The sequence below is a fragment of the Antechinus flavipes genome, chromosome X (assembly GCF_016432865.1).
Source record: "Antechinus flavipes isolate AdamAnt ecotype Samford, QLD, Australia chromosome X, AdamAnt_v2, whole genome shotgun sequence".
NCBI classification, from domain to species: Eukaryota; Metazoa; Chordata; class Mammalia; order Dasyuromorphia; family Dasyuridae; genus Antechinus; species Antechinus flavipes.
This window is the reverse complement of record NC_067404.1, coordinates 42,920,088-42,932,418: the sequence shown is the minus strand read 5'-3', so window position 1 is coordinate 42,932,418 and position 12,331 is coordinate 42,920,088. Positions and strand designations below refer to the sequence as shown.

Sequence of the window (12,331 nt, the reverse complement as noted above, 5' to 3'; positions counted from 1 at the left end):
TGTCTCCTCCAAGGCCAATTGAGAAAGAAGGCCCTTTCTGCCGGTTTGCTTCTTAAACAGTTTTTCATTTGAGAGCAGATTATTCCAAAAGACAAACTATGAAATGCTTTTTATAACTTCCTCGGCATACGTGTTTCTTCTGTTGTTCACTGGCAGCCCCTAAATTTATTATGGTAATAATAGATAAAATGGAAACAGCACTATAAGGTTTACAAAATGCTCTATGAGTATTATCCCATTGAAACCTTACGATAACCCTGTGAGGTAGATGAAATTTTCGTTCCCATGATGAGATAGGGGTTAAATGACTTGTCCAGGGTCACACAGCTAATAACTATCTGAAGCAGGGTTGAAAATTGGGACTTCCCGACTCCAAGCCTGACTCTATCCATTAAACCACCTAGCTGAATACCCATATTAAAGAGAGAGGCAAATGTCACACACACAAAACTAAAACTCTCTTCTTTGTTATTTAAGGATTTACCTTCAGATAACACTAGGGTAATAGAAAGAAAAAACAACGAAAAGTAAACGAGTAAGAGCTGAGACACAGCAGATCACAATTTTGCTTTAAAGACCACAGAAAGACTTTATTAAGAAGTCTTCGAGGAGAGACTGGATGCTCATGTTTCAGGGCCCCCAAAGAGGGATGTCACACTGTAAGCAGTGAAGCTTAGGGGATTTGTGAGGTCCCTTGTAACTCCAGACTTTCATGATATAAACACTAGAGTAGTGAAGAAGACTTGGGTTCAAATAGTGCCTCAGATACTAGTTGTGTGATCCCAGACTTCCCTGGGTGGACCTCACCTTCCTCATGTAGAAAACGGGGGGATGTAGCAACCTTCAAGTTCTTTCTAGCTCCAAATCTATAATCTAATGATATCAATTTCAGCACTATATCATTTTACTTTTATAATTTATGAGGACTTTGCCTTAAACCCAAGTCATTCTCTCAATGATTGGCCAACAAGAGGTCCCAGGCCAAACCCCAACTTGGTTATTGTTTGGTTAACCCTAGCCCTGATTGCCTCACATTGACTCGTTTGTATTTTAACCAGAAACCTTGAGGAACTCCCCCTCTCCGATTTATTTTTTTGGACTGGGTAAGAGAGGCCATTCTCTGCCTCATTTCTTACCTAGCCTCCATCACTGACTGGGTGTTGCCTCAGTCAAACTGAGGCCTTTTAAAGATCTTAGCTGGAAAAGGGCAAGGTCACCCCCTGCATCCGGGGTTGTCTCCCATCGTCCTGATCTAGACCTGGCCGCTGGCCCCGGATGGTCCTGGAAGGGAAAGTGAGGCGGGTGACCATGTACAGCTTTTTCCTCCCTTTCACTGGGTCTTAGCTTCCTCTGCAAAATGGAGGACATGAACAAGATAATATTTTTAAGGTGCCTTTGAGCTTAAACTCCTCCGATCCTCTGAGATTCCAGATCTTTTCTTCCTAAACAGCTGCTCTTCACTAAAAAGGGAGGGGGAAAGACCTTGAATTAAGTCCAAGGCCAACAGCACAACGGAACGCCTACCTGCAGCTAGCGACTGACTCCCTCCCGCAACAGCGGTTAGCTCTTGCTCGGTTAATGAACTCTCCTGACCATTCTGAAGTGAGTCTGACCTCTGGAAAGCTCGGAAGAGCCTTTGAGTAGCTGCTGGGCCTCTGCTGTGCCCTAGAAATTCCCACCTTTTGTGTTTATTATTAGGGAGCTTCCTTGTTCTCAAACAAAAAGGTACACATGACTTACTAGACTTTCCTCTTTCCCACAATTGTGCGAGCCACGCTGACAGTAATGGTGCACACAATTGGCACTAGTTCAATTTCCCCCCAAGCCTCAATCAGGCGCTGCCCAACACAAGTGCACAGCATGACTGACAGATCCAACCTTTCCGGCTTTTCAGGATATCCCCGGTTTGCCCATATTGGGCACTTCCATTTTTGTCACTCAAATGAAATCATTGGGGTACTCGAGGGTTGGAAACGGCGGCCTCCAAAAAGGAATCCTGGCCTCACAAATTTAGAACTGGAAGGGACTTTAGAGGTCACTGAATCCGACTCAGTTTGAAGATGAGGACACTTAGGTTCACAGAGCAAGTGACATCCAAAATTAAGGGGAGAAAAAAAGAGACAGTAGCTCTAAAGTGGGAAGGGATCTTCAAAGCCATCTCACTTTTTTCAGATGAGGAAACCAAAGTATTGAGGAATAAGTGATGTGCAATTGTACATTAATATTGCACAGCATTTGAGCAGTCCTGACTCAAGTACAGGGATGAAAACGGGACAGCAAATGGGTACAGGAAGGAATAGAAAGATGTAGCACAGTACAGGGGAAAGAATACCTGGATTTGGAGTCAAACACCTGGATTCATCTCCTCTTGTAGGCTACAGGACCATAAGCAAATCATTTCTGCTCTCTGAACCTCCACTTTCCTTCCCCGTAAAATTGAAATTACCATCCCTGTACTATCTATATCACCAGGTTGCTGGGAGAAATCGAATGAAGATGTCTGCAAAACCCTTTTTGGCCCTGAAAGTGGTTTAGAAATGCCACCCAGTATTGTTGGTAACTATTCCTCGATCTGCCTCCCTGTATCTTTTCCTGTTGGACCCAGCTCTCCCCTCTGGGATGCAGTAGAATAAGTCTCCCGATGCCTCATGGAAAAAGAATTCCAGGCAGTTTCCTGAACTGAAATTTTGGCACGCACACAGAAGTTCCAGAAAGGGCCCCTTCATCTGCCCTCTCTGCTAAGATTACCTAACATCTACTCTGTACATCTGTATAGTTATAAACAGTCTTCCTTATCAGAACGTAAGGTCTTTGAAGGCAGGATTGCCTATCTTTGTAATCTCTGCCCTTAGTATGGTGTCCAGCACATAGTAGGTACTTATTATATACTGACTGATAGACTGATGCTCATTCACTCATTTGAAAATAAGCCCATCTCAGTCCCAAGGCCTAATGGAGGATAGACGAGGAAAAAGTGGCCAGAGTTTGTTTTGAAACTGGTTTTTCCATCTGGAGGCTGGAAGTGCATTGGCCACCGCCAGTGCCAATCCCACTACTGAGTGAGTGGCTGTTTGGACATATTCCTACATTCTATTTCTGACCTAGGCCAGCTTGCTGCTCCTTATGCACACAGGTGACCCTCTGCTCTCAGGACTTCACCATCTTGAGCTGGACTCTCGGTGGGCTCAGCCCATTGCAACTCGCAACCCTGGAACTCAAGTCATCCACCATTTTCAGGCTGCTCGATGGCAAGGAAATGCAGGGGGTGCCATCACACCTTACATAAACTTGTCTTGGGAACAATGGGCACCTTTACTGGGTGAAGGCAGACCAGCGAACCTGAAGTGGGTTCAAATTCTTTCAGAAAATCAACTCGGAACAATCGTCCAAGAAGTACATCCAACCTGGCCTTGTCCCATTTTTGAAATGGGACCAACAGTTTCTACCAACTGAACTTCTCCTGTGTTTTCAGGTTAATAAAGTCCCTTTTCTCAGAACAACCCTAGGAAGTAGTATAAATATTATTAACCTACATTACACATGGGGAAACTGAGGCTCGTGTCTTTTATTTGTCGATTTCCCTATTATCAGATCAACCACTTCTTGTTGCTGATAACATTTCTTAACAAGTCAAAGGTGATAGTAGATGGGACTCTGGGCTACGAGGAACCACACCGCCTAATAATTTGAACCTTCATTTGTCATGTTCAGATAACTCCAGTCACAAGCCATTTTGCTCTATTAGAGTTTGCTAAGTAGATCAGTGACAGTGATAACTCTCTGTGACTTATTCTAGATAATGGCACTTGATAAGTGAGGCAGGATTGAAGAAACAAACTGCTCGTGCCCACCGAATGCCCAAGTTGAAGTGTCCCTGAGACTGACTATATTATGAAACCTATTTATTTCTAGATTTCCCAAATTATACAGATTACACCCGATACCCTTGTACTGTAACTTCCTCCATAGAACTTATGGACCGACTTCAGGCCTTGCTCTGCCTATCTTGACCTGGGCCCCCGGCATCTGGTGCCCAGCACCCATGACAAGGGCCCAAAGGTACTTTCTCTTCACCACATTTGGGAAGAGAATTCTTTACATCTTTTTCCTTAGCATGGAAGGAAGAGGAGATTTGTAAAGCACAGAAGTAGTGCCTTCCAGCAAAATCAAAGAATCATGGTAACATGAGCAATAAAGAAAATTGGCCCCCAACACTCCCCGCCATATGCTCGCTGGAAAGGCTAAAACGAAATGCCTCTCATGACATAATAAGGGAGGGACAAATCAAAATAATTACACTTATAAAAAACAGTTTCTGGTTGGAACCCTTTGATCTAGAAATCCCCCTACCGAGGCCCATCAGCAAAAACCTTTATAGCATTATTTGTGATAACAAAAAGGTGAATATTCGGGTGTGTGATGGCTGATGGTACATTGACATGTTGAACAAATGACCTATATGGATAATACCGCTTCATACGGTTAGGAGGGTTTCTGAGAAACATAGTAGATGCTAGTATGAACTGACGAAGACTGAAGTGAGCAGAACGACGGACGTGACCACTATATCGATGGCAAAGCCATCGATGGGAACGGGGAACAGGATTACGTTCAGGCACACGGGTCAAAATTAGTACCAAAGAGTCAGGAAAAGGATACATGCCTATCTATCTCCCTGCTGTTAACCACCGATAAACTGTGCTTTGTACATTTGTGGTTTTCATTGGATATTTATTGAGAAGTATCTTGTGACAAACTAAAATGTATCGATATTTTAAAAAAATGCTACAAACTGAGTAAAATCGGGAAGAAAAAGTTATCCTTACTATCAGTGTCTTCACAGGATTGTCACACAATTATAAATTAGGGGTTATTTTAGAAAGTACAAGAATCCAGAGTTTTTAGACCTAGTCATTCTGCCTAGCCTAAAATCCTCATTTTAGAGGAGGAAAACGGGGCACAGGAAGGGAACTTTGTCCAAGGTCACCCTAAAAGACCATTGTCCTAGAGCCAAAAGGAAGCTCAGAGGCCGTCTAGTCCAATTCCCTCATATTACATAGGAGGAAAGAGAAGCCCAGAGTTAATAAGAGTGTTCTACCTGGAGTTACTGAACTCTGAGTTCAAATATGGCCTTGGGCACTTAATGGCAAGTTGCTTAACCTCTGATTGCTCCACTTCCCAGGTTTTGGCTTATAATCCATGATGCCCTAAAGAGAGGAGGAGAAGATGGCAGAGGAAGGAAGGCAAATGGTTGTAAAATACTAAACAAAGACAACAAAGGCCTTAGAGTGTTGAACGGACACTTTGGTTTTTAAATATTTTTGATAACTTTCCTTTATTCTTATGTATTTTATGCTGTGCTTTTATAAACACGATTCTCTGACAAAGGGATTTGGGATCCAAAAAAGACGCCCGTGCTCTATGGAGAATTTAAAGAAGGGCATAGCCAAGAATCATCAAGGATGAAAAAAGACCAGAAAGAGTTGAAATCTGCATCAGTGAAAGAACTGCTCAAATGAGTGAGATCAGAGATTCTCACTGTGTTGGTCACAGATCTGCATGTCACGTTAACTTTTCACTTCAAAGCGGCTTCCAGAAAGCTTGTAATAACATGTAACCTTCTACATCTGGGCAAGGCAAAGAAAAATCAATTTGGCAAAATATGAGTAAGACCCAGGTGGGAAGAATCACAGAAACACTAGCCAGCCTAAGACTGGTGAATCACAAAATTATAGATCGAGGGCTGAAAGAGGGCTTACAAATCATCTATCCTGTCTCTTTATAAAAAGGAAACTGAGGCCCCGGGGGAGGGAAGGGAATTCAAAATCAGACCCCGAATCAGAGAGAGCAAGTAAGAGACCTAAAAGCTCTCGAGTCTGCCCATTCATTTTGCAGATGAGAAAATTGAGGCTGAAGACAGGCAAGTGTCTTTGCCAAGATCTCCAAGAAGGGACTGGAACTTGAGTCCTCTTACTCCAAATCGGTGACTCGTTCTCCTCTCCAGTCCCTCGGATGGGGAGTTACCTATGTTGTTTTAGTTTGTTCTTTTTGTTCCCAACTGAGAGCCAGTGCCAGATCAGAGGCCATCTACCAGGGTCTTGGCTCTCCCGCCTCGCTCCCCACATGAAAAGCAAGGCACTCAACTCCCATTCTCACCACCACTTCCTCTGCCGGAGCTAGGCAAGAAACTGCCAAGTTTTTCAACCAGCCTTCCTAATTGCCCCTATTCCGAGGGTACTTAATGTGTCCTGTGAAACAGCAGGAAACAACAAGGACTCAACAGTTAGGACAGGACAGCCATTCGGGCTCTCACCAGACCCATCCAGTTATTTTGAACTTGTGCCAGACCATAAAATTCTTTATATGCCTTTTAAGACATTTCAGAGAGATTCGACTCTTAGAGCTGTCTTGCCGTGGACCCGAGCCGACTTTGTGCCTGTGGGAGTATTTCCCTAGATCCGAAGAGGGAAGTGGTGGAGAATACAGGAATGATCCCGATCCGTATCTGCTGCCTCCTCAAGGCAGGAATGGGGGACCCTGGCTTCTTCAAGGCTCCGTTGATAGAGTACGTGCCCTGGCAAGGCTTCTCAAGGTGGGAAGGTTCACAGGCTTAAAGATCTAAAGTTGGAAGGGTCACACAGGCTCCTGTGTCACCACCCCTTATTTAAACACTGTTTAAATACTATTGTGAAAACACTGAGGCCCAGGAAAGGAAGAAAACAAGCATTATTAAGCACCTATTATGTGCCCCAGACACTGTGCTAAGCGCTTTTCACAAATACTATCTCATTTGATCCTCACGGCAACCTTGGGAGCAAGGTGCTGTTATCTCCATTTTGCAGCCAAAGAAACCGAGGCAGACTGTGGTTATACAGCTGGCCTAAGATCCTACAGCTAATGAGTGTCTGAGAATTAAACTCTGGTCTCTTAACTCCAGGCCTAGCGCCCTGCGCACTATGGTGCCACCTAACTGCTGTTAAATCTTTAAGTCATAGAGTCGGGACTTGAATCCAATCCCACTGACTCCAAACCTAGACTTCTTTTTCAGAATATGATATTGCTTCTTCGAAGGAGGGAAGGTGGAAAGGCATCGTAGTCAGTGGAAAGGGTACTGGCTTCGGCATCGGGAGACGCTAGTCCGAATGACCCCTCGGATCACGTGACTTTGGGCAGCTCAACTGGGCTCAACTTCCTCCTCTATAAAATAAGGAGACTGAGGTAGCTGGCCTATCAGATCCCCCTTTAGATCCGTGATCCCATGATTTTCACAGGCAGAGACGGATGCAGAAGCCATTCCTGAAAGCTTGCATTATCTCCTCCCTTTGGGGCCCTCGTCAGTGCGGCACTGGCTCCGGCACCGGTCCTCTTGTGCGCCCCGGGCTGTTCTGGGATGGCAGCCCTCCCTGGAAGACTTGGACCCCTGCTCAGCCCCTTAACCCAGCGGTAGTGACTGGGCTTTGTTGGCAGCCCACTGCTGCTTCGCCCCTCCCTTCTTCCCTCCCTCGTTTCTAGCCTCAGAATGCTCTCAACCGGCTGAGGGTTCCAGTTAGTTGGATTCCAGGCAAATTGACATTTAACTACACACAATTTCAGCATCTCAGGAAAACCTAGTTCAGGGAAAAAGCTGCAGTGTACCCCAGCTCTGGTTTCATCTCCCAAACCGACATGCCTCTACTGCTGTACTCTCAAAAGCCTTCATATATATATATTTGCTGCCTTGATTTTCCATGCTCTGCTGCTAATTTCAGCTGGGGAGAAACAAACCACAGCTCCATGACCTTTTTCTCTGATCAACTGATCAACACACTGATCAACTATGACGGCCGGAAGGGATGGGCAAAACCAAACTGTTTTCTGTCCTTTCCTCAAACATGTGTTAGCACTTACTGATACAGTTGGTCTAGGACTTGAAAAACAGAAAAAATGCACTTGAAGTCAGTCTTTGAGAGTGGAAGGAGCCTCCCCTTGGCAGGGAGGTGGTGGACCATAGGTGTGGAATGAGCCATATATTGGCAAGCGTGGTCAAATCAACGGATCTGTTTAGCTTGATTCTCTACTTTTGTCTTACGAGGGAGGAATCTGGGTTTGTTTTGTTTTGTTTTTTTGGTTTGGGGGACTCCCGGGAGGGAAGAGAGGCAATAATGTTTTGTTTTATTTTTCAAAGACCATCAATAAAACATTTTTAAGAGTGGAGGTGAGACATTCTGAGTCTACAAGACCACTGGGAGGCAGAAGGGGAAGGAAGGAACGCCTAAGCTGGCTACACAACATACAAGAAGATTCCCTTTTATAGATGTCCTCTCCCTAGGTCATATGCCCTCTCAGAGGCCGGACGCCAGCAGTGGTGTGTGGATTCTGTGCCTAGGGAGAGGGAGGAAAGAGTACGGGTATTCACAAGTATTAATGGACGTGGCTCCACGGACGCAAGCATCTGTGGTCACTTGGAATACCGGGTCCTAATTGTATAGCTTTTCTGGGGATGAAGCCCAATCTGGCACGCTCTGTTCTCCACGTTTTGGGAAGGGAGGACTTCGGTGAGCTGATGGAGAAGAGACTGGAACCATTCTGCCCTTGTATCCCTCGGGCAAGAAAGCTCTAAGATTAGAAATTACATACAGGTCACAATCTGCTGATCACTGAGAGGGTTCTCACCTCTAGCAAATCAGAGACCCTTGACAGTTAATAAGCATGCAAAGTGTAAGAGATACACTATGAAAAAGGATGAGTTCTGCTCATAGAACGGTTTAAGATCTAAGTTGGGGGTTAGGGAGAAAAAACACCTAAGTAGAGAAGAAAATCTGAGCCCAGAAGTGACCGGGATAAGACTAGGCAATCTACCATGAGAAATCTGAGAAGGGAGAGGTCCCTCCAAGTTAGGAGCAGGTGGTTTCAGAGATCCTCTGATGGAGGAAGTAGAACTCAATGAGAGAAATTTTAAGGGCGAGATTTTGCATAGGTGCACACGCTTATATGTCTGGCAGAGAGCTGGGTGGGATGAGCGCCTCCCGGGGACTGAGGATGGGGCGAACACAGAGACGGTATCGGGCGGAACAACAGTCGCTGACAGCAGGTCATCAAGTCTGACTGAAACGCCGCAGGCGTTGTAGAGGAAAGCACATGATAAGTCTGAATGGATGACATAGAGTTAGATTATGGAAGACCTTGAATGTCAATACTTCCAAATGTATGCTTGAATGCGGTGAGCAATGCGTAATAATTCCTTTTTTAAAAATCAAAATGTAAAAGTGAAATTCAATCAAGTCTATACGTGTAGGTACAATATAAGTACAAGAGCACTAGAAACCTGGAATTTATCCTGATAAACTTGAATCTCCTTGAATGCTAGACCATGTCTTATTCATCTTTATTTCTTCCCTCAGCAGAGAGCCTGTGGACACCAGCTCAATATTTGAATGAATTTTAAAATGGTCTTAGGATATTTAGGCCAATTTTCTTTTCAAAATATATCTAGAAAAGCAAACTTGGCATTTAAAAAAATAAAATTTCTATCTAGGTCATGTTTGAAATATATTAGTTATAAAAAAATAGCACCAGCAGAAGCACTGATGAATTTAATCTACCTTATTAGCTAGGATAGCCTTGACACATCCCATTAACAGGATTTTGGAGCTCTGAGACATTCAGGACTTAAAGAAAAATCACCTAGCCTCCCCATACACTGAAACTAAGTCTAAGATCAAAAGATGGTAGGCCTGGAAGAAATGCACAAATAAGCCAAGTAAAGGCGGAAGGGACGGGTCCCGAATAACAAAGATAGGAAATGGCCGAGTTGGTATTAGAACCCCAGGTCTTTGACCTCTAAGACCAATGCTCTTGCAAATAAATAACAGCGGCCTCCATCTTGGTTAGTGATCCACAGTACTGTGGGGTAGGAAAAGTGGATGGTGACGTGGGTTCTAGGAGACAGGGCATCTTTAGGAGGAATTAATCATTAGACAGAAATCATCTTAATCACAAACTGGCAGCAGAGCTTTAGTTAGCATGATGGAATAATAGAGTTTGATCTGTAAACGATCCATTTTTGTAAATGAAACGCTCCTTTTACAGAGGAAGACAATGAGTTTCTAAAAGAGTGGCAATGACTTGGGTCAAGATCACCAATTAGAGCCTAGATTGAAAACTTTTGATAACTGTTAATCCTATAGGTTTTATTTTCTGCATTTATAAACATTATTTCTAGCAAAGTTCAACAAGCCAAAAGGCTGCCCAAAGTATCTGGACTTAAAGAAAAATCACCTAGCCTCCCCATACACTGAAACTAAGTTCAAGATCAAAAGATGGTAGGCCTGGAAGAAATGCACAAATAAGCCAGTATCTGTGGCATACAAAAAATGTTTTGACTCCAAATGTCCATTTCTGATGGAGTCAGATATAGGTGCTCCATTTTACAGAAGGAGAACATAAGGCCTAGGAAAAGGTGGCTCTTCTCAAGTCACATAGCCAGTTATCTGCAATGAGTTTTAAAACCAGGTTTTCCAGACTCCCAGTCCAGTATTCTATCTACTACCTTAGAGACTGGCTGGTCCAACTTATTCATTTTATAGACGAAGTCTCCTAAGGCCCAAGAGTGGGCCTTTGTTTAAGGTCACACAGATTATGAGAGGCAGAGCCTTTGGCAGAATCTGGATTTGAACCCAAGACCTCTAACTTTAAAGCCAGTGCTTTTTCAACTACAATATGCTATCCCATATAGTATCCCTTTGTAATTATATATGCCAAGTAGACTTCCATTTTACAGATAGGAGCTAGGAGAAAAAGAGCAAAGGGATGGTCTTACTAGTCCTCTCCAATCTTAACAGTCAAATTTTGGGGGAAGAAACATACTAGGCTCTCAACATGTTTCTAGTATATAACAGGGAAGACTTTATACACATAGAGTCAACTATACACACATACACACACACACATATGGTATATATATGTGTGTGTGTGTGTGTATGTGTATATATATATATATATATATATATATATATATATATATATATATATATATATACACATACACACACACACACACATACATAGACATTTCTGCCCTCTCTTTCCCTCGAGAAACTAGACATTCGACAAAGAACAGGTTTAGAAACTGAATTTCCACTACTCACCATCAAATTTCTTGTACCGGGAAGCAAACATGTTCTGTAGAGCATTGCAATGCTCCCCAACAGCACTACGGAAATCCTCTTTGCTCTGCTGTCGATACTTCTCTTCCATTTCTTGAGAGCAGCATGTATAACCTTGAGCACAGATTTTCAGATGATCGCCTGCAAAATGGAACAGAGCAGAGACGCAGGTTATTGACACAGTCACCGACTGGGAAAAAACATGGGGTGGGCGCTCATTCTGGGACTCAGTCCTGTTCACCGCCGGTGAGTCTAGAGAAGAAGCCTTGGAGTTCAGATGACAGGAGTGAAGGAGAAATGGAAAGATACCACATGAAAATCAGAGAGGGAATTGCAGGTTTCAAGATCATGGAGAAAGTGCAGGTAAAAACATATTACAAGAAAAAAAGACTTTTCATCTTTGGTTCCCAGAAACTTCTTTGGGAGGACACTCCATTTGATCCTTCACTAGCCCGAGCCTCGATTCCCCATGAATCATCTGCCGGTGCGTGTCTAAATATTAGAAGCATCTCCGTAGCACGGAGAGTTCCCGGTGTGAGGGTCTGACTGACTAGTTAAGGCTTGGGGGGACTTGGTGGACAACTGATCGCTTTGGAGCGAGCCCTTTCACTCTGAGTAATGAGTGTGGAAGCCAGTTGGCAGAGGGTTGAGGAGTAAGGCAGACAAGGGAAGGCAATGAGTATAGACAACTTCTTCAAGGAGTCTGGCTGAGAAAGGGAGGAGATGTATAAGATGAAAGCTTGTAGACAGTAACAAGGTTGGAACAATTTTAACTGAAAGACTAAAAGGGGTATATGACTAAAAAAGAACATTGAAATGGGGGAAGGAGTGCAAGAATAAGAAATATGATTCAAGGTGACTTTCTGAAGAGGACGGGAGATTCTTGAATGAAAAAGTTCTATTTGGTACAAGTGAAGCCTCTGACCACCAGACAACTGTATGGCACAGAAACCAACTGAAAACCAAGATTCAAGGGCAGTAGAAATTGGGAGTACCCAAAGAAAATCATCGTTGATCTAGGGATTTCTGTAAACAGTCTGGTAGGGATTTTGACCATGATATCACAGAGATTGGATTTCACATTAGCAGTTACCACACTGCCCAGTGGTAAGAGGATTAGATTTTGAGTCAGAGCAAAGGTTCAAGTCCCAGCAGGGTCATCTTAACCTCATGACTTCACTTTTCTG

General features: G+C 43.7%; 1 protein-coding gene across 2 annotated transcripts in view; it reads right to left on the bottom strand.

Moving 5' to 3' along the window:
* The window catches only part of GPC4 (glypican 4), a 133,715-nt gene that overhangs the window by 27,497 nt on the left and 93,887 nt on the right, over window positions 1-12,331 (bottom strand). For both annotated transcript variants that reach the window (XM_051968695.1, XM_051968694.1), the window contains exon 2: window positions 11,127-11,285. In XM_051968695.1, the coding sequence (XP_051824655.1) occupies window positions 11,127-11,285 (159 nt within the window). The remainder of the gene's footprint in view (window positions 1-11,126; window positions 11,286-12,331) is intronic.